General features: G+C 38.8%; 1 protein-coding gene across 1 annotated transcript in view; it reads left to right on the top strand.

Moving 5' to 3' along the window:
- Rme-8 (receptor mediated endocytosis 8) overlaps nucleotides 1-23,846 on the top strand; it is a 699,549-nt gene that overhangs the window by 13,380 nt on the left and 662,323 nt on the right. The window contains exon 2 of the mRNA XM_090387774.1: nucleotides 8,870-8,952. Coding sequence (XP_090243900.1) covers nucleotides 8,885-8,952 — 68 coding nt within the window. The 5' untranslated portion in view covers nucleotides 8,870-8,884. The remainder of the gene's footprint in view (nucleotides 1-8,869; nucleotides 8,953-23,846) is intronic.

Below are 23,846 nucleotides of genomic sequence, written 5' to 3'. Positions count from 1 at the left end.
AGCTGCTCAATCTGTATAAATCGCAAATTCACCCTGCCATGGAATATTGTTCCCACATCTGGGGTGGTGTCCCCAAAACTCTCTCAGGCTTCTTGATTCCATTCAGAAGAGGGCAGTTAGGTTAATTAATGATTCATCTCTAACAGAGTCTGTCCACTCGCTTTCTCATAGATGCACTGTTTCTGCTGCATGCCTCTTCTACAGACACTTCCATGGGCACTGTTCTTCTGAGCTTCTATAATTCCTGCTCTCTCTTTCAAAACAGTCCGAACACGTGCCGCCACCAGCCAACATCCATTTACTATCCAACTTCAAACCCACAGAACCAACTTTTCATCTTCCTCATTTATTCACTCAACTACCGTTTTCTGGAACAGCCTTCTTTCATACGTATTTCCTGAAAATTACAATCTACAGAAGTTCAAGTCCAATGTCAACAAATATCTTCTTTCGTCTTCTTAACCTCAAACCCAAGCACGGCACTAAGTACTATAGGTTCTAATACCTCTCGTGTTTGGGGTTCACATAAGAGAAAAAAAAAAAAAAAACCAGGTGCCTATCTTATGTTTATCTTCAACAATTTCTCCTCCACTTTACTCTCAGTTATTACAAGATTATCTAGCTTACTGCCAGAGTTTAATACACCTCTGGCATTCCCCTCCCTGAATAACTCCTCATGTTTGAATGTAGATGGAAAATATTCATTTAGTTTGTTAGCTACCTGAGCAGGATCATCAACAGTTGAAAGATCGATATGAAGTGGACCAATCTGATTCATCCCTTTCCTTTTAGAGTTTACATAAGTAAAGAACTCTGCTGTTTGTCTTTGTATGCTTTGCCAAAGATTTCTCGTAATCTGTCTTTGCCTGCATAATCTCTTTTGTGACTTGGTTACAGACCAGCTTATATCTATCATAGGCTTTATAATTTATATGTATCCCTTGCATTTTTCTTCTCTGCCACATCTAATTAGTTCGTCTGACATCCATTTAGTCCTAAATCTTGAACCATATTTCTTAGTTGATATGAAAAGCTTAGTAGCTTCCAAGATTATTTCTTTGAATGCTTCCCATTTTGAATTTGCTGTTGGTAACATCATCAGTTGGTGTCACTGTATATAATTTAAATACTGTCTGAGACCCCCCCCCCCCCCCCAGTAACCTTTACGAAAGCAAAAACCCTTCCATTTACCCCTGATGGTAGTTATCTCCTTGAGTAAATCTCACTTCAGCACATTGTGATCACAGCCACCTCCTGGTTTCTTTATGTGCAGATTCTTAATGCATGAATCACTACTGATAATCAAAACAAGAGTATTACTCCCTCTAGTTACCTCCCGAACATGCTGTTGTAGAAACAATCATCCAATAAATCCACAAAAGCCTTGCTAGTGTGCGACTGACCAATCCGCCAGTTCCAGTGAATCTCTGGGAAATTAAAATTCCCCATTATAAGACACTCTGATTTACTGGCCCACTCTATTTCTCTGCACAATTGCGCATTATACTCATCAGATTCATTAGGCTATAACACACACATATACTCTCATTGTTCCTTTCCCAGTGCTTATGTCATACCAAACAGACTCAACATTACATTGTCCACCAACATTAATTGGATGCACTTTCTTAGATTTTGTGTGTTTGTTAACAAACAGCATAAACCCCTCCTCCCTTCCTGTCCTGTCCATCCTTTCTGTACACATTGTACTTCCTAAATTTCAATTCTGCACTGCTTATGTCTGTGTGACACCATGTCTCTGATATCCCAACAATATCTGCCTCTGATGTCTTGACTAGCACTACAAGCTCACCAAATTTATTATCTATACTCCTAGCATTGGCGTACATGCAAGTATACATGCACCTGTTTTTACTCTTTGTTACCCTAACACAGCCCATGTACTTACTTGTTCCACTATTACTCCCAGCAGTCCTGGAAATCCCCATTACCTTGCTTTCCAGCCTGCTGCTCAATAGTATTTCAATAGAAGCAGTGCAAGAATCACTTTCACCTCTGCCAGCGGCTGCTGTTAATCTATTAGTCTGTCTCCCCCAAGCTAGCAGTTTTCTGACCACCTAACTCTGCCTTGATAGCCTCAGCAAATATTCTTGCTTCCTTTCTATTTAAGTGTATTCCATCCCTGTAGAAGCAGTCTCTCCTGTTAACAAGCACAGACCAGGCTGAGAAAAATTCTACCCCTTGTGCCTTGCACAATTTCTCCATGGTCGAATTGATCGACAAGGCTCTCATCATATACTTCCTCCTGTCTTGTCTGGGCAGAATTGCAGACACTTTCAAATTTAACCCTAACTTATGGCTTTTTTTCAACATTGACCTGTACTTGTTAAGAAATTCCTCCGGTCTTTTACTCTTAATATCATTAGTGCCAATGTGTACAACATTATCACCCTTTGTGCCCTTAAAAGATATCTGCTCTACAATGTCATCAACTTTTGCCCCAGGCAAACATACCCTGGTCCTGTTCCACCTATACTTTTTGCACAATTCAGTTTAGGCTGAAATTTAGTATCCGGTACCCCTCGTGTTATGAACAGAAAGTTGTGTGTAGGTTGTGAATTGAGAAAAATAGTTGTAATTAGAAGGAAAAAGAAACACTTATAAGAGGGGTCATGTTTTTAATACTCATTTTTGTTTTAGCGAAAAAAGGTTAGGTTTTTACACAACTTCAGGGGGGAGGACTCAAGCAAAAACCATTTGTTGGCCACGGCCAGGGGGCATCGGATACGAAGGTTTTACCAAAAAGTTAAATTTTATAATTAAAAAGTTTGTTTTTGAAATATTAAAAAAAAAGTCTGTACTATCAGCTCTGTTTGTTTTAGGGGTACAATTGACAGAGGTAAATATAATTGAAGGGATTTTGATTTGTTTGTTTGTTGTTCGGTTTTTAGGAGCATTAGCAACTAAGGCCATATTGCTCTGGGGATATGCAGTGGTCATTCCCTGACCTTTCCGCATCCTCCGTATTTGGTGGTCACAGGCTTGAACCCCGGTCTAATCAAGAAGTGTGTGTTACGCACTGCTGCTCCTGCCCACCTGGCTACAGAGGCTCCTGCTTTTGATTTGTCTCCAATCCAGTGTCTCCTGGGGGGTAAAACACCATCTCCATGTTCACAAGAGATATGTTCCTGGGATGATCGTGAATAGCCAAATTTGTGAACGGTCATGAACTAAAACATATCCTTTTAATGAATTTGATACAAACTATGCACTGGTGGTGAACTTTTAATGAAATTGTTTCAAAATAAAATGCAACTTTAAAATGCTGTTTTCAATGGCCATTAGTCATTTGTTTAAAAGTAGTGTAATATTAAGGAAAAGTTAGTTTTTTGTATACAATAAAAAACTCATAGTTTAAATCCTGCTGCCACAAAGACAATGAAATGATGAGACACTGCTAACTTTTTATAATTTCTGTAAGGTCAAATAGTATTATCTTTAAATGAGTCCATTCTTGTAAACCATTCAAAGAAGATTTCGATTTCGATAGGTTGTATATTTGTCAGATGTGATATATACTGAGTCATCGCTGAATTATGACTACCCCTATGAAAACTGAATGTGACTTGTTGACCATGTGAGTTACGAGAGTGCAGAGTTAGTCGACCTACGTAGCATAGATAAAGTGTCAGTGGTTCAGTAGGTAGTAAAATTCTGGGCATGATGGGTAAAAGGAAGGATTTATCGAACTTTGATAAAGGACAGATTGTGGGTGCTCGATGAGCTGGTGCCTCGATTTCTCAAACAGCTGAACTGGAGGGGTGTTTGAGAGCTGCTGTAGTTAATGTGTGTACCAGGACTGGTGTCAAAATGGTCAAACAACGACCCGATGGCAAACCTGCAAAGGTCAGTGAAAATTTGATGTTAGAAGTGAGCGCCGGGTCCGATGACTCATACAGGTGAACAGGCACAGCAATTTTGAGAGTTGACTACCCAATACAACATGGGCCAACCCGGAACAATAACTGGCATGACTATGCATTGCATGCTCACATGTATGGGCTATACCAGCAGATGACCCCTACAATATCCTCTCCTAACCAAGGTTCATCATGTAAAAGACTCACCTGGTGCAAAGAGCATGCAAGTTGGTTAGAAGACTGGCAGAATGTGTGCTGGTCGGATGACTCATGTTATTTACTCCACACCGTGGATGGTCATGTATGGATTTGGCATCAACAACATGAGGCTCTTGATCCATCATGCATGATATCAAAAGTGCAGGCCAATGGAGGTGGTTGTATGGTGTTGGGTATGTTTCACTGGCAGGAACTTGGACCCCTGGTGCATGTGCAACAACATATCAGTGGTATCTGCTATCGTCAACTGCTTGCTTGCTGTGTACACCTCACTATGTTACACTTTTTCCCGAATGGCGATGGTGCCTTCCAAGATGACAATGTGCCGAGCCATCGGGCACTTGTTGTGCAGGAATGGTTTGAGGAACACAGTTCTGATTTTTGTCATATTGATTGGCCTCCGAACTCTGCCAATATCAATCCCACAGAGCATTTGTGGGACACTATGGAAAAGCATATCAGGTGCCTGGATACACCAATCACCTCCATACCTGCATTGCTGACTGCATTACACACAGCTTGGTTGGCCATACCTTCAGAACACTTCCGACATCTTGTTGAATCAATGCCACGCCGGATAGCTGCTGTACCGAGGACAAAATGAGGACCTACAAAGTATTAGGTAGGTGGTCATGCTGTAGCGATCACTCAGTGTGATTAACAGTGCTAACTTTTTGCTTTTGTCAACAAGATGGGATTAAGTAATAAATAAAATCATAAAAATTTAGAAACAGGCGACTGGATAAAGAACATTTTAAAACCTGGACATTTTAAGCCTAATATACCTTCATCAGTATCATTGATTTATCAATCAGTTATTAGGCAAGACCATCTGTTTGAAAGTAGTGCAATACCAGGGCAACTCATTGCAAAGGCATGTTTGTTCTGCTATGAGAATTAAGACTATTGCATTATTTCAATTCGGCCCTGGAGGGAATGTGCAAGGCTCAAGGGGTAGAATTTTTTTCAGCGTGGTCTGTGCTTGTTAACAGGAGAGACTGCTCCTACAGGGATGGGATACACTTAAATAGAAAGGGTGCAAAAATATTTGCTGATGCTATCGAGGCAGTGTTAGGTGGGTCGAAAAACTGCCAGCTTGGGGAGATTCACAGACTAAAAGGTTAAAAGTAGCCGCAGGCAGAGGTGAAGGTGATTCTTGCACAACTTCTATTAGAATAAGTAGCAACCTGGAGCGAGGGATGCTGGAGGTTTCAGGGACTGATGGCAGTCATCGTGAAACAGGTGGGTGTATGGGATGTGTTAGACTAACTAATAGTAAGGATAGGTACATGTATACTTGCATGTATACCAATGCTAGAAGTATACTTCTAGCATTGGTATACATGATTTTTATACATGTAAATTGATTGGTATACATGTAAATAAATTTGATGAATTTGAAGTGTTGGTCAAGACATCAAAGGTGGATATTGTTGGGATAGCAGAGACGTGGTGTCACACAGATGTAAGGAATGCAGAACTGGAATTTGGGGAGTGCAATGTGTACAGAAAGGATAGACAGGATAGGAAGGGAGGAGGTGTTATACTGTTAATTAAGAAAAACATAAAATCAAAAGAAGTGCATCCAGTTGATATAGATGAACAGTGCACTGTTGAGTCAGTTTAGTGTGACATAAGCAAAAATAAGTGTAGGAGTGTGTTATAGGCCTAATGACTCGAATGAGTACAATGAACAATTGTACAGAGAAATAGAGTGGGCTAGTAAATCAGAATGTCTTATAATGAGGGATTTTAACTTCCCAGATATTGACTGGAACTTGTGGGTTGGTCACTCACACACTAGTAAGACTTTTGTGGATTTATTGGATGACTGTTTTCTTCAGCAGCATGTTCGAGAGGCAACTACAGAGGGTACTACTCTTGATCTGGTTATCAGCAGTGATCATTTGTGTATTAAGAATTTGCAGATAAAGGAACCGGTGAACTGATGTGGGATACTTAAAGATATAATTACCATCAGGGGTAAAAGAAAGGGTGTTTGCTTCCATAAAGGTGAGTACAGTGGCCTCAGACAGTTTTTAAATTCTGTACAGCGGGATCAAATGATGATGTTACCAACAGTAACTTCTAAGTGGGAAGCACTCAAGGAATTAATCATGAATGTTACTAAAAGTTTCATACCTATTAAGAAATATTTTTCAAGGTTTAGGCCTAAATGGTTATCAAATGAACTAATGAGACTCATGATAGAGCAGAAAAATGCATGGGATGCATATAAATTATCAAGCGACTCAGAAGCCTATGGTAGTTATAAGCTAGTCTGTAATCACGTCACAAAGGAGGTTAGGCAGGCGAAGGCAGATTAAGAGAAATCTTTGGCAAAAGATGCTAAGAAAAACAGCAAGGATTTCTTTAGTTATATAAACTCTAAAAGGAAGGGGATGAATCTGATTGGTCCACTTGATATCGATCGTTTGACTGTTGATGATCCTGCTCAGATAGCAAACAAACTGAATGAGTATTTTGCATCTACATTTACACGTGAGGAGTTATTAAAGTTTAAAAATGGCAGAAGGTTATCAAATTGTAGCAGGGTGCTTAATGATTTTGTAATAATTGAGAGCAAAGTGGAAGAGAAATTGTTAAAGTTAAACGTAAGAAAAGCACCTGGGGTGGATGGGATCTATCCAGTTATATTAAAGGAGGCGGCAAAGTAACTAAGCAAACCCTTAGCCATAATTATGAGAGCATCCTTGAACTCAGGGGAGGTCCCCACGGACTGGAGATGTGCAAATGTATCCCCAATTCACAAAGGGGGATCGAAGGGTGGCACGAGTAATTACAGACCAGTTAGTTTAACTTCTGTTCCGGGTAAAATAATGGAGTCACTGGTTAAATATGCATTGCAGGATCATCTAGACAAGACTGCAGCAATAATTCAGACACAGCATGGGTTTGTTAAGGGAAAGTCTTGTCTGACAAATTTGATAGGATATTATGATATGGTTACAAAGGAACTGGATGTAAAAAATAATTTCGATATCATATATTTGGATTTCAGAAAAGCCTTTGACACTGTTGTGCATGGAAGACTATAGTACAAATTGGAGCAGAATGGTACTAAGGGTAAGTTGCTAAAATGGATAAAAGGATGGTTGAGTGGGAGAAGAAACAGGGTGGTAATTAATGGGTTCTGCTCTTCCTGGACTAATGTTATTAGTGGAGTCCGATAGGGTTCGGTGTTGGGTCCTCTGTTGTTTTGTTTATTTATCAATGATATTGATGAAGGTATATCAGGCTTAGTGTCGACGTTTGCAGATAATACAAAGGTTGGCAGAGTTGTTAATGACAGTAATGGCAGTGTGCTACTGCAACAGGATCTAGATAATTTAGGCAGATGGGCTAAGAAGTGGCAACTGAAGTTTAACCTTGACAAATGCAAAGTACTGTATATGGGTAGAAGTAACCCCAGAGAAACGTACCAACTGTGTGGTACTACACTTAAGGTGGTAGAAAATGAAAAAGACATGGGAGTAATTGTGCAGTCAGATATGAAGGTTTCTGAACAATGCAAACAGGCTGCCAGGCCAGGTCATGCGGTTTTGTCAATGATTTATAGGAATTTTGCTAGCAGGGAAAAAGAGGTGATTGTCCCTCTGTATAAGGCAATGGTCAGGCCACACCTTGAGTACTGCTTACAGGTCTGCAGGCCTCATTTTAGGAAGGATGTAGATTTGCTTGAGTGTGTACAGAGAAGGGCAACAAATTGGTGAGGGGAATGAAGGGATCCTCTTACCAAGAGAGGCTAAGTTCTGCAAATTGCAGTGGCTGGAGACTAGGCACCTGTGCGGTTATCTGATTGAGGTGTATAAGGCCTTGAATGGGTTGAGCACGCTGAATTCTGATGGGATCCTTCCACTTGTTAAGATTACGAATCTAAGGGGCCATAAATTCAAATTAAGAAAAGACAGATGTAGAATAGATGTGCGGAAATTTGCCTTTTAGTCAGCGGGTGGTTAATTGCTCGAACAAATTTCCATCTGTCGTTGTGGAAGTTGATAGGTTAAATAAATTTAATGAGGAACTGGACAGGAATTTGGAGGGAATGGTGTGTTTTTTTTTTGGCTGATGCTGCATAAGCTCATACACTTGCTTTCTTGCATCACATGCCACTACTACTACTATGTATTTTAAATCTTGCTGACCACAAAATCAGTTTAATGACAAGATAATCTGGCAAGCATTTTATAAAAAAGAAAAATGTCATTTTTTTTTTTCCCCATAGAATGGTTAAAGACTTGTGCCATCATTTAATACTTTTGGATTTTAAAATTTTTACATTTTTTGTAAAATGTGCTGTATTTTGAGCTTATTTTATATATATATATACTGTATATGTATATTCCTAACTTCTGAAAATTTAAGGGAAGTGTTTTAAGGCTGTATTTGCTTTTTAAACTGGCATCCAATATTAGATTTTGTGTAGTTTGGGGGCTTAGTGCACATATTTTTAGTTACCCTAAAAATAAGATCATGGGGTCCTTGACCAACAAATAATGATACTGTTTGCAAGGTTACCCACAATGATACTGTTTGCAAGGTTATCATCTTGTGGCTTGGAGCAACTACACATTTCTCTACAATTGCCTTCCTCTTTGCAGTTCGTCAAAAACCATTTTCTGAGCTACTTAATGTTTATAATGTTAATGTCTTAATATTAATGTATTAGTTGCATATATTTTTCATAAATTATCTCTACTTAAAAATATGTAGCAGGTTTATTTATAATTTTTTTATTTTTATTTTAGGTATATTCAATCAAGATGAACTCGATGAAAGAAAACAAAGATAAAGCTTGCTATTTTGTCACAAAACATTCGTGGAAAGGAAAGTATGTATACAAGTGAAAAATTTAAATATTAATTGAGTTTTTGAAGGAACGTGTTTCAGAAATAGTAAAATTATATGTAACACCGTACCACTATAAATGCTGTTACAGTATTTCATAAAAGAAAAAAAAAAAAAAAACAGATTGGAAAGAAAGAAAGCCCTCTGTTTACTGATTATTTTCATAGAGGGAATGGATGTGTGAATTTTTTTTTTTTGTCTGATGCAATGTAAGCTTTATACGCTTGCATCACATACCTCCATTATTATTACTATTATAGGCTGTTATTAATATATTAATTTCTATTGTATTAACCCTTTAGTGGTGTTTAAAGTACTCCTGAATTTTTGATTTTTTATCCTGTGAAAAAGGGGTCAGTTCTCCTATATGTTTCATCTGGAATGTTTGAAACATCACAGCAACCACTCAAAGGAGTTTAAGCCTAACTGCTTTAGTGATTGCAGAAATACAAATGGTTCTCATTGATTTTATTTATTTATTTTTTTCCCATGGTCAATTTTCATGAACACTAATGACAACAGGTAAAAAATAATTTAGTAGAGTTTTTTTTTTTTTTTTTTTTTATGAGAACCCCAAACACGAGAGGTATTAAACCTATAGTACTTAGTACCGTGCTTGGGTTGGAGGTTGAGAAGACGAAAGAAGATATTTGTTGATATTGGACTTGAACTTCTGTAGATTGTAATTTTCAGGAAATACGTATGAAGGAAGGTTGTTCCAGAAAATGGCAGTTGAATGAATAAATGAGGAAGATGAAAAGTTGGTTCTGTGGGTTTGAAGTTGGACAGTAAATGGATGTTGGCTGGTGGCGGCACGTGTTCGGACTGTTTTGAAAGCGAGAGCGGGAATTATAGAAGCCAATTCAGAAGAACAGTGCCCATGGAAGTATCTGTAGAAGAGGCATGCAGCAGAAACAGTGCGTCTATGAGACAGCGAGTGGAGAGACTCCGTTAGAGATGAATCATTTATTAACCGAACTGCCCTCTTCTGAATGGAATCAAGAAGCCTGAGAGAGGTTTTGGGGGCACCACCCCAGATGTGGGAACAATATTCCATGGCAGGGCAGATTTGCGATTTATACAGAGTGAGCAGCTGTTTGGGAGAAAAGTAATGTCGAGAGCGAAAGAGAAAACCAAGTTTTTTAGATGCAGAGGAAGCAATATTTGTAATGTGCTTGTGCCAAGAGAGATTAGAAGTCAGGGTAATCCCCAAAAGAGATATATCATTTTGCCTAGAAATCGGAGTGTCACTAAAGATAAGCATAGGAGCAGAAGAATCCTTTTTGCGAGATATAAGACAAGATTGAGTTTTAGAAGGGTTGAAATCAACTAAGTTGTCTTTGCCCCACTGGAGAATTACCTGAAGATCGGCATTTAAGGAATTGGCAGCAGATTTTCGAGAACTTAAAGCTGATTGAGCTGGACAAGGTTTCTCAAAATGGAAAGTTGAATGCAATGTGCTATCATCGGCAAAACTATGGATAGGATTTCCAGTCAATGGAAGAAGGTCATTGATATACAAGAGGAAAAGAGTGGGGGAAAGAACTGAACCTTGGGGGACACCGGCATTAGTGGAGAAGTTAGAAGACAGAGAGCCATCTACCATCACCCTCAGTGAGCGATCAGAGAGAAAACTGGATAACCAATTACTAAAAACAGTTGGCAAACCATAAGATGGAAGCTTGTTTAGAAGACCTTTATGCCAAACACGATCAAAAGCCTTTGAGATGTCAAGAGCAACTACTTGTGTTTCACCGAACCTTTCCATTGAATTAGTCCATAAATGGGTAACAGAAGAGTTAAACCAGTTATCATATTTTTTTTTATAGTGCACTGAATCTGATGCAAAAAATGAGAAATTTCTGTTTACTTTTGCTTTATAGTTTTATAAGGCAGAAGCAAATAGAATTTTTTGAAAGTAGTTTTATAAACATGGAATGGAGTGATTCCTGTTCATCAATTGGCAAAAAAATAAAAAAAAGTAAATTTTTATAATTTAACTCCAGGGACTCACATCTGGTGAGTATATGGGCTTGGCACACCTAGGTACCTGAACTGGATATCATCATTCCTCTATTCTCCGTGATTCCTTCTATTTCTCTCTCTCTCTCTCTCTCTCTCTCTCTCTCTCTCTCTCTCTCTCTCTCTCTCTCTCTCTCAGGGTAATTCAGAAATTTATTTTTTGGCTGGTGCAGTATAAGCATTAGGCTTCCTTGCACCATATGGCTAATCATAATAATAAATAATAATAAGATTTTATTTTCACACTCCATATATAAAGCTTGACTGGAAAAACATTTCACTAACAACTTCAATTTTGAGCCTATATGAGGGGGCCCATCAGGCTCTCAGATGCCCACATCAATGTCAGAGCTTGCACTTGAACATCATGCAACACTACAGCAATCCCCAAGGCAGAATGCGCTGGTCCATCAGGAACTAGTTGTTGTTGGTGACTCTATTGTCAGGGATGTGGGGAATATATTGTGCAAAATGGATAGGTAGAACAGGACCAGGGTATGTCTGCCAAGGGCAAAGGTTGATGAAGTTGAAGAGAAGATATTTTTTAAGGCACAAAAGGTGATATTGTTGTACACATTGGCACTAATGATATTAAGAGTAGGAGACCAGTGGAATGAACAAGAACATATCGATGTTGAAAAAAAGCTGTGAGTTAGGGTTGAATTTAAAAGTGTCAATTCAGCCCTGGAGAGATTGTGCAAGGCTCAAGCGGTAGAATTTTTCTCAGCCTGGTCTGTTTGTTAACAGGAGAGACTGCTTCTACAGGGATGGGATACACATAAATAGAAAGGGTACAAGAATATTTGCTGATGCTGTTGAGCCAGTATTAGGTGGGTCGAAAAACTGCTAGCTTAGGGGGATACAAGGACTAATAGATTAACAGTAGCCGTTGAAAGAGGTGAAATTGATTCTTGCTTTGCTTCTATTGGAATGAGCAGCAGCGTGGAAAACAAAGTGCAGGGGGATTTCAGAGATTGCTGGGAGTCATTATAGAGAAAAAGGAAAAAGAGACAGAGGAAGACTGAAGAAAAGATGGGCAGACCTCTTTGAGATCGGAACAGGCAGATTGTCTAATTCGTGAAGGCAGATAAGATAAGCTGGGAGTCATTGCAGAACAAGTAAATACATGGGCTGTGTTAGGGTAGCTAAGAATAAGAACATGCATGCATGTATCCTTATGTATACACCAATGCTAACAGTTTGCTAAATAAATTTGATGAATTTGAGGTGTTGGTCAAAATATCAAAGGCAGATATTGTTGGGATATCAGAGATGAGGTGTCTCATGGATATAAGGAATGCAGAAGTGGAATTTGGGGAGTACAATGTGTACAGGAATGATAGGAAGGGAGGAGGGGTTATGCTATTATTAAGAAACACAAAATACAAGGAAGTGATATAATATTTGTTTTTTAGGAGCATTAGCAACTAAAAAATATTGCGACATATTGCTCCGGGGATCTGCGGTGGTCATTCCCTGACCATTTCGCATCCTCCGTATTTGGTGGTGACGGGATCGAACCCCTGTCTAATCAAGAAACGTGTGCTATGCACTGCCGCTCCTGGCTATGGAAGTGCCATATACAAGGAAGTACAGCCAGTGGACATGGGTGTACAGAGCAGTGTTGAGTCATAAGCATTTGGTGTGACATAAGCACTGGAAAAGCAAAATTGAGAGTAGGAGTGTGTTATAGGCCTCATGACTGATGAGTATAATAAACAACTGTACAGAGAAATAGTGGGCCAGTAAATCAAATTGTCTTATAATGGAGGATTTTAATTTCCCAGAATATTGACAGGAATCTGAGGGTTGGTCACTCACACACTAGCAAGGCTTTTGTTGATTTATTGGATGATTGTTTTCTTCAGCAACATGTTTGGAAGGCAACTAGAGGGAGTAATACTCTTGATCTGATTATTAGTAGTGATTCTTCATCATTAAGAACCTGCCAATAAAGGAACCACTAGGTGGCAATGATCATAGTGTGCTGAAGTGGGATTTACTCAGAGGTAACTACCATCAGAGGTAAAGGGAAGGGTTTTTGCTTTCATAAGGGTGACTATGGTGGTCTGAGATAGTAGTAGTGGCATGTGAAGCAAGAAAGCAAGCATATGAGTTTATGCAGCATCAGCCAAAAAAAAAAAAAAAAAAAAAAAAAAAATTAGAAAACAATCCCCTCTAAATATTTGTCCAGTTCCTCCTTAAATTTATTTAACCTATCGATTTCCACAAGGACAGATGGAAGTTTGTTCCAGCAATTAACCACCCATTGGCTAAAGGCAAATTTCCGCACATCTATTCTGCATCTGTCCTTCTCAATTTCAATTTATGCCTCCTTGTTCGTAATCTGAACAAGTGGAAGAATCCCATCAGAATTCAGCGTGCTCAACCCATTCAAGGCTTTATACACCTCAGTCAGATCACCTTGCAGGTGCCTGGTCTCCAGCTGCTGCAATTTGCAGAACCTAAGCCTCTCCTGGTAAGAGGATCCCTTCATTCCCCTCACCAATCTTGTTGTCCTCTGTACATGCTCAAAATCTACATCCTTCCTAAAATGAGGCCTCCAGACCTGCACGCAGTACTCAAGGTGTGGCCTGACCATACAGAGGACAACCTCCTTTTCCGTGCTAACAAAATTCCTGTATATCATTGACAATACCCCATGACCTGCCCTGGCAGCCTGTCTGCATTGCTCAGAAAACTTCATATCTGACTGCACAATTACTCCTAGGTCTTTTTCATTTTCTACCACCTTAAGTGTAGTACCACACAGTTGGTACGTTTCTCTGGGGTTACTTCTATCCATATGCAGTACTTTGCATTTTGCAATGTTAAACTTCAGTTGCCACTTCTCAGCCCATCTGCCCAAATTTTCTAGATCCTGTTGCAGTAACACACTGCCATTACTGTCATTAACAACCCTGCCAACCTCTGTATCATCTGCAAACTTCGATACTAAACCTGATATACCTTCATCAATATCATCGATAAATATACAAAACAACAGTGGACCCAACATCGAACCCTGTGGTCTACTAATAACATTAGTCCACGAAGAGCAGCACCAATTAATTACCACCCACTGTCTTCTCCCCCTCAACCATCCTTTTATCCATTGTGGCAACTTACCCTTAATACCATTCTGCTCAAATTTGTACAGTAGTCTTTCATGCATAACAGTGTCAAAAGCCTTCCTGAAATCCAAGTATATGATATCAAAATTATTTTTTGCATCCAGTTCCTTTGTAACCACATCATAATAACCAATCAAATTTTTCAGGTAAGACTTTCCTTTAACAAACCCATGCTTTGTCTGAATTATTGCTGCACTATTGTCTAGATGATCCTGCAATGCATCTTTAACCAGTGACTCCATTATTTTACCTGGAACAGAAGTTAAACTAACCGGTCTGTAATTACTTGTGTCACCCTTCGATCCTCTTTTGTGAATTGGAGACACATTTGCATATCTCCAGTCCATGGGGACCTCCCCTGAGAATGCTCTCATAATTATGGCTAAGGGTTTGCTTACTTCTTTGCCATCTCCTTTAATATAACTGGATAGATCCCATCCACTCCAGGTGCCTTTATTATGTTTAACTCAACAATTTCTCCCCCACTTTGTTCTCAGTTATTACAAAATCATTAAGCACCCTGTTATGATTTGATAAACTTGGGACATTTTCAAACCTTAATAACTCCTCATGTGTGAATGTAGTTGCAAAATACTCATTCAGTTTGTTTGCTATCTGAGCAGGATCATTAACAGACGAACCATCGATATCAAGTTTACCAATCAGATTCATCCCCTTCCTTTTAGAGTTTATATAAGTAAAGAAATCCTTGCTATTTTTCTTAGCATCCTTTGCTGTAGATTTCTTGTAATCTGCCTTACGTCTTTTGTGACTTGATTACAGACTAGCTTATATGTATCATAAATTATCAGGCTTCTGTGTCGCCTGATAATTTATATGCATCCCATGCATATTTCTTCTCTGCCATGAGTCTCCTTACTTCATTTGACAACCATTTAGGCCTAAACCTTGAACAATATTTCTTATTAGGTATGAAACGTTTAGTAGCTTCCCACTTAGAATTTGCTGTTGGTAACATCATCAGTTGGTCCCACTGTACAGAATTTAAAAACTGTCTGACCAGTTTTTAAATTCTATATGGTGGGACCAACTGATGATAACAATAGCAAATTCAAAATGGGAGGCATTCAAAGAATTAATCTTCGAAGCTACTAGGCTTTTCATACCAACTGAGAAATATTGTTTAAGGTTTAGGCCTAAATGTATGTCAGATGAACTAAAGAGACATGTGGCAGTGAAGAAAATGCATGGGATACATATGAACAGGTGACACAGAAGCCTATGATATATGTATACCCTTGGTCTGTAACCAAGTCACAAAAGGGTTTAGGCAGGCAAAGGCAGATTACGAGAAATCTTTGGCAAAGGATGCAAAGAAAAACAGCAAAGAGTTCTTTACTTGTGTATACTCTAGAAGATTGGTCAGATTGATCCATGAATCAGATGAATTAGATTGGTCCTCTTGATATCGATAGTTCAACTTTTGATGATCCTGCTCAGGTAGCTAACAAACTAAATGAGCATTTTTCTTCCTTCCTTGCTACAATAAACCGAATTAGAGTACAAGCTAAGTATAAGATACAAAATACTACACCAACTAACAATAGTAATATCAAAAAATACTTTATTTCTATCCCATATGTTGAACAGTGGAATAAACAGCTTAAGAGATTTTTTAAAGATACTGAATTTAAAATTGTAGCCAGGCCAATACGGAAATTACACACTATACTGAACAATCGCTCAGTTCTTTCCTCATTCGCAATACAAATAAATGACCTAGTATACAACATTTCTTGTGGTGGTTGCAAACTCGTCATAACAGGGTTCGAAGCATTTTCCTTTGAATATTCGTGTTAATCATAATGCGTCCTCAGTTTTGGCTTTTTGTTCAGCAGCATCAGAATTAGCCTTTCACGCCGTTAACGAAAAACATACTTTTTTATTTAACGAGGCCAGAATACTTAGTGTCCAACGTAATTATACACGACTGTTAATTGCAGAAACAGTAGAAATTAAATTACACAAATTATGGTAACGTTCGTCGGCCATATCTCATGTCTGATTTGTGGGCTTTTACGCACATGCGCGAAGACAAATAATCCCTATTTAAGTCTCATACTTACTCCTATTCGTTAATTTTCATTCCTGTGATCACGGCATATGGTCAAAAAGCTTTGTCAGCTTCAGGTAGGAAAATCGTTTTGCAATTTTTTTTGTTAAATTCTTTTAATTTTCTTATTTTTAATTACATTAAATTGATTTTTAATTATGTTAAATTGAGTTTTTTGTTTTAATTTCTGGAGCGTATCATATGGAAGTGTTCTACGTGCTATATTGAGGTAAACTTCTCTTATTATTTTACAAATATTGATATCAACTTAGAACATATTGAGCATTACAGCTCTGGTTCATACTATCTAGAAAACAACAATGGACACAACACTGAACCCTGAGGGACTCCACTAATAGCATTAGTCCACGATGAACAGTGTCCATTGATTACCACTCTGTCTTCTCCCACTCAACCATCCCTTTATCCATAGCAGCAATTTGCCTCCAATGCCACACTGCTCCAATTTGTTCAGCAGTCTTCCATGTGCAACAGTATCAAAAGTCTTTCTAAGATCCAAATATGTGATATCAAAGTTATTCCCTGTATCCATTGCTTTGTGACCACATCATAGTATCCAATCAAATTGGTCAGGCAAGACTTCCCCTTAACAAAACCATGCTGTGTCCGAGCTATAACTGAAGTCCTGTCTAGATAATCCTGCAGTGCTTCTTTAACCAGTGCCTCCCGTTAATTTTCCAGGAACAGAAGTTAAACTAACAGGTCTATAATTACTTGTCGCCCTTTGATCCTTCTTTGTGAATTGGGGTCACATTTGCACATCTCCAGTCCATGGGTACCTCCCCTGAGTCCAAAGAAGCTGTCATAATTATGGCTAAGGGTTTGCTTACTTCCTTTGCTGCCACCTTTAATATAATACTGGATAGATCCCATCCACCCCGGATGCCTTTTTTATGTTTATCTTCAAAAATTTCTACTCCACTTTTCTCTCAGTAATTACAAAATCATCTAGCTCACTGCCAGAGTTTAATTCACCTCTGGCATTCCCCTCCCTGAATAACTCCTCATGCGTGAATGTAGATGCAAAATACTCATGTAGTTTGTTAGCCACCTGAGCAGGATCATCAACAGTTGAGCCATCGATATCAAGTGGACCAATCTGATTCATCCCTTTCCTTCTAGAGTTTACATAGGTAAAGAACTCTTTGCTGTTTTTCTTTGCATCCTTTGCCAAAGATTTCTCAAAATCTGCCTTTGCCTGCCTAATCTCCTTTGTGACTTGGTCACAGACCAGCTTATATCTATCATAGGCTTCCATGTCACCCATTAATTTATATGTATCCCATGCATTTTTCTTCTCTGTCATATGTCTCATTAATTCATCTGACATCCATTTAAGCCTAAACCTTGAACAGTATTTCTTAGTTGGTATGTATAGCCTAGTAGCTTCCAAGCTAAGTTCTTTGAATGCTTCCCATTTTGCATTTGCTGTTGGTAACATCATCAGTTGGTCCCACTGTATAGAATTTAAATACTGTCTCAGTCCATCATAGTCGCCTTTACGAAAGCAATAACCCTTCCCTTTACCCCTGATGGTAGTTACCTCTTTGAGTATATCCCGCTTAAGCACACTGTGATCACTGCCACCTAGTGGTTCCTTTATCTGCAGATTCTTAATGCATGAAGAATCACTACTGATAATCAGATCAAAAGTATTATTCCCTCTAGTTGCCTCCCGAACATGCTGATGTAGAAAACAATCATCCAATAAATCCACAAAAGCCTTGCTAGTGTGTGAGTGACCAGCCCCCAAATTCCAGTCAATATCTGGGAAATTAAAATCCCCCATTATAAAACTCTCTGATTTGCTGGCCCACTCTATTTCCCCGTACAGTTTCTTATTATACTCATCAGAATCATTAGGCCTATAGCACACTCCTACTCTCAATTTTGATCTCCCAATGCTTATGTCACACCAAACTGACTCAACACTGCACTGTCCAGCAATGTCGACTGGCTTCACTTTTTTGGATTTTATGTATTTCTTAACTAATAGCATAACCCCTCCTCCCTTCCTACCCTGTCTATCCTTTCTGTAGACATTGTACTCCCCAAATTCCAGTTCTGCATTCCTTATATCTGTGTGACACCACGTCTCTGAAATCCCCACAATATCTGCCTTTGATGTTTTGAGCAATACCTCAAATTCATCAAATTTATTTACTAAACTCCTAGCATTGGTGTACATGCAAGTATACATGCACCTGTTCTTTTTCTTAGCTACCCTAACACAACCTATGTATTTATTTGTACCCCAATGATTCCCAGCAGTCTCTGAAATATCCTGCATCTTATTTTCCAGGCTGCGGCTCATTCCAACAGAAGCAGTGCAAGAATCACTGTCACCTCTGCCAGTGGCTACTGTTAATCTATTAGTCCTTGTATCCCTTCAATCTAGCAGTTTTCCGACCCACCTAACACTGCCTCGATGGCATCAGCAAACATTCTTGCACCCTTTCTATTTAAGTGTATCCCATCCCTGTAGAAGCAGTCTCTCGTGTTAACAAGTACAGACCAGGCTGAAAAAAATTCTACCCCTTGAGCCTTGCACAATCCTTCCAGGGCCGAATTGATCGACAGGGCTCTCGTCATATACTCTCTCCTATTGTGTCTGGGCAGAATTGCAGACACTTTCAAATTCAACCCTAATTCATGGCTTTTTTTCAACAATGACCTGTACTAGTTAAGTAATTCCGCCGGTCTCCTACTCTTAATATCATTAGTGCCAATGTGTACAACTATATCACCTTTTGTGCCCTTAAAAGATGATATCCGATACACCTTCAAAGATGATATCCGCTCTACAACTTCATCAACCTTTGCCCCTGTCAGACATACCCTGGTCCTGTTCCACCTGTTCTTTTTACAAAGCATGTTTCCCGTTTCTCTGACAATAGAGTCACCAACAACTACTAGTTCCTTTGGGACCAGCGCATTCTGCCTTGGGGGCTGCCGCTGTGTTGCGTGATGACCAAGTGCAAGCTCTGGCATTGGTGTGGGCAGCTGAGAGCTTGATGGGCCCCTCACTTTTAATCCTTCAAGGGCATCCACCCTGTTCTTCAAGCTCTCATATAGGGTAACTCCCCCTGGGTAACTCCCCTTTCGGAATCCTCAATATGAGGATTCCGAAGGTGGAGTTACCCAGGTAGTCGTCCTCACAATATGGCTAATGATAATAATAATAGGCACTTTATGCATATATGCTAACACACCTAAAAATTGTAATAGTAAATGAGAAATTTCCATACATGGCTGTCTTGTAAGTTACTAAATGTGGAATACAGAAAAAAAATGGACATTATGAAAGATTTATAAAGTTTTTTTTTTTTAAATTTGCAATTTTACTGCTATATTAATGAATATTATTATAATCTATGTTAACAGTATGTTTTTTTTTTTTTTTATGAAAACCCCAAACACGAAAGGTATCAAAACCTATAGTACTTAGTACTGTGAATGGGTTGGGAGAGAAGTATGGGGGGGGGAGGGGGATGCCGGAAACTTTGCTCTAAAGACTAAACATGGGTTTCACCACTTCAAGCCTCCAATAAACAAAGTGGTGGTATTTCACCGGTTGATGAAAGTCATCTACCTGCATTTATAAATTTATTGAGGTTAAGGTATAAACATCAGCCTGTCTGACCAATTATGTTATAGACTAATTAAAAAGAAAAAACTACTGTGAACCATAAAAATTATATTTCAGAATTTCACTGTCTGTAGTATTATTAAATGGATTAAAAACAGATTATGTATGCATTGTTACATTTCAGACACATTCAAATAATCAAATAATTCAAGTATCAAATAATTTGCTTGGGTTAAATACTTCTGTATCAGCATTCTCCAAATGTGGTCCATGGAGTGGTCCAAAAGGGTCCATTTGACTTCTATGGAGAACATTGAAGTATTCAAAGGAGTTCATGAATAATGTCAAGATTTATTATAAATATTTAAAAAGATCAACACATATAAAGGATTTAAAGATAGATTTGTGTAGCAGTACGTCTTTAGGGGGAACAAGTGCACAAGTGCAAAATGGATTACATGACATGAAATTTGATATATAGGTTCAGAAGAGTATTCTGAATAAGTTCTGAAATTTTGACAGTCAGATGCTTTGTCGAACTTATGGAATTGGATTTGGCTTAAGCCTAGTTTTATATTTGTCTTATTTTAATAAAATTTGGGATGGCTTGATAAATTCTTTTAAAAATTTTCTTAAATGATATTGACAAATGGGTATAGGGTATGATGTTGAAAATCATACCCTATGATTTTCAAAGTGATCAGTGCCAAGTACTGTTCCTTTAGAATGACTTGGATAGGCTTCAAGGATGGTCAGAAAAATGACAGCTATGTTTTAATTAGCATTAGCATTAGTAGAGGCATATGATGCAAGAAAGCAAGCTTATTCAGCATCAGCCAAAAAAAAAAAAGAAAAAAAAAAAAAAACACTACTCCCATTTCACCCATCCATTCATTTCAAATGTTTGTCTAGTTCTGCCTTGAATTCTCGTTAAGCTGTCAACTTCCACAACGACAGATGGAAGTTTGTTCCATAATCAACTACTTACTGGCTAAAGGTGAATTTCTGCATATCTATTCAACAACTGTCTTTTCTAAATTTCAGTTTATGCCCCTTCTGGTTTGTAATCTGAGAAAGAGGAAGAATCCTATCAGCATTGAGCTTACTCAATCCATCCATTCAAGGCCTTATACACCTCAATCAGATCACCTTGCAGGTGCCTAGTCTCCAGATGTTGCAATTTGCAGATCTTAAGCCTGCTTTGTAAGAGCACCCTTTTGTTCTCCTCACCAGTCTTGTTACCCGTCTCTGTACTCATTCTAGCAACTCTACATCCTTCCTAAAATGACGCCTCTAGACCTGTACACGGTACTCTAGTTGTGGCCTGACCATTGCCTTATACAACGGAATAATCACCCCCTTATCCCTGCTAGCAAAATTCCTGTATACCCTTGACAAAAACCCATGACCTACTCTGGTAGCCTGTCTGCACTGCTCACAACTTTATATCTGACTGCATAATAACCCCCAGGTCTCTTTCATTCTCTACTACCCTGAGTAACATACCAACTGAGTAACCACTCAGTTGGTATGTTATTCTGGATTACTGCTACCCATATGCATTACTTTGCATTTGTCAATGTTAACCTTCCGTTGCTACTTCTCAGCCTGTCTACTCAACTTTTCCAGATCCTGTGCAGCAGCATAGAAAACAACAATGGGCCCACCACTGAACCCTAGGGACACCACTAATAACATTAGTCCATGAAGAGCTGTGTCCCTTGATTACCACTGTCTTCTCCAGCTCAACCATCCTTTTATCCACTGTAGTAATGCCCCTAATTCCATACTGCTCTAATTTGTACAGTAGTCTTCCATGTGCAACAGAATGAAAAGCTTTCCTGAAATCCAAGTATATGATATCAAAATTATTTTTTGCATCCAGCTCCTTTGTGACCACATCATAGTATCCAATCAAATTGGTTAGACAAACTTTCCCTTAACAAACCCATGCTGTATGTGAATTATTACTTGCAGTCTTGTCTAGATGATCCTGCAATGCTTTTTTAACCAGTGACTCCATTATTTTCCCGGGAACAGAAGTCAAACTAAGAGGTCTGTAATTACTCGTGTCACCCTTTGATCCCCCTTTGTGAATTGGAGGTACATTTGCATCTCCAGTTCGTGGGAACTTTCCCTGAGTCCAAGGATGCTCTCATAATTATGGCTAAGAGTTTGCTTACTTCCTTTGCCATCTCCTTTAATATAACTGGATAGATTCGATCCACCTTAGGTGCCTTTTGTTATGTTTAAGTTCTCCTCCACTTTGCTCTCAGTTATTACAGAATCATTTAACTCCCTGTTAGAGTTTGAAAAACTCTGGCCCTCTCCTCCTCCTCCTTGAATAACTCCTCATGTGTGAAATGTAGATGCAAAATACTCATTTAGTTTGGCAGCCTATCTGAGAATGGTCATCTACAGTCAAACTATTGATATCAAGTGGACCAATCTGATTCATCCCCTTTTATAGTTTATATTACTAAAGAAACTTTTGCTGTTTTTCTTTCCATCATTTGCCAAAGATATCTCATAATCTGCCTTTGCTTGCCTAACCTCCTTTGTGACTTAATTACAGACTAGCTTATGTCTAACATAAGCCTGTGTCACCTGATAATTTATATGCATCCCATGCATTTTTCCTCTCTGCCATGAGAATCATTAGTTCATCTGACATCCCCTTGTGCCTAAACTTAGAACAGTATTTTTTAGTTGGAACAAAAAGCCTAGTCCAAGATTTCTGCCTTGAATGCTTCCTATTTACAATTTCATTTTGGTAACCTCATCAGTTGGTCCTGCTGTATAGAAATTAAAAAATGTCTGAGGCCACTGTAGTCACTTTTTTTTGAAAGCAAATAACCCTTCCCTTTATCCCTGATGGTAGTTACATCTTTAAGTAAATCCCACATCAGTACTCTCTGATCACTGCCACCTAGTCATTTGCTTTATCTGTAAATTCTTAATGCATGAATAATCACTGCTGATAATCAGATCTAGTTTGTGCTCCCTCTGGTTGCCTCTCTAACATGCTGCTGTAGAAAACAATTATCCAATAAATCCCCAAAAAGCTTGCTAGTGTGTGAGTGACCAATCCATAAGTTCCAGTCAATGCCTGAGAAGTTAAAATCCCCCATTATAAGACACTTTGATTTTCTGTCCCACTATTTCTCTGTATAATTTGTTCATTGTACTCATCAGAATCATTCGGCCTATAACAAACTGCTACCCTCATTGTTGCATTCCCAGTACTTATGTCATACCAAACTGACTCAACATTGCACTGTCCACCTATGTCAACTGGATGCACTTCCTTAGATTTTGTGTTTCTTAACTAACAGCATAACCCCTTCTCCCTTTCTATCCTGTGTATCTTTTCTGTACAAATTATACTCCCCAAATTCCAATTCTGCATTCCTAATATGTGTGGCGCAACTCTGATATCCCAACAGTATCTGCTTTTGGTGTCTTGACCAGCACTTCCAATTCATCAAATTTGTTTACTGTACTCCTGGCATTGGTATGCAACTATACATGCATCCGTTCTTACTCTTATTTACTCTAAGACAGCCCATGTATATACTTGTTTCATGACCCCCAGCAGCTCCTGATATCTCCAGCAACTTGCTTTCCAGGCTGCTGCTCATTCCAATAGAAGCAGAGCAAGAATCATTTCCAACTCTGCCTGCAGCTACTGTTAATCTATTAATCTGTGAATTCCCCCCCCCCCAAGCTAGAAGTTTTCCGACCCACTTAACATTTCTTCGATAGCATCAGCAAATATTGTTGCTGTATAGCCATAGATATAGCCTTAATTATGAGAGCATCCTTGGATTCGGGGGAAGTCCTCACGGACTGGAGATGTGCAATTGTATCCCAAATTCACAAAATGGGATTGAAGGGTAACATGAGTAATTACAGACCAGTTAGTTTAACTTCTGTTCCGGGTAAAATAATGGAGTCACTGGTTAAAGATGCATCGCAGTATCATTTAGACAGACTGCGGCAATAATTCAGACACAGCATGGGTTTGTTAAGGGAAA

Source organism: Mastigoproctus giganteus, chromosome 13, assembly GCF_048544385.1.
Source record: "Mastigoproctus giganteus isolate SK-2022 chromosome 13, ASM4854438v1, whole genome shotgun sequence".
NCBI lineage: Eukaryota > Metazoa > Arthropoda > Arachnida > Uropygi > Thelyphonidae > Mastigoproctus > Mastigoproctus giganteus.
The sequence above is the reverse complement of the archived record's forward strand: the minus strand, read 5'-3'. Positions and strand labels throughout refer to the sequence as shown.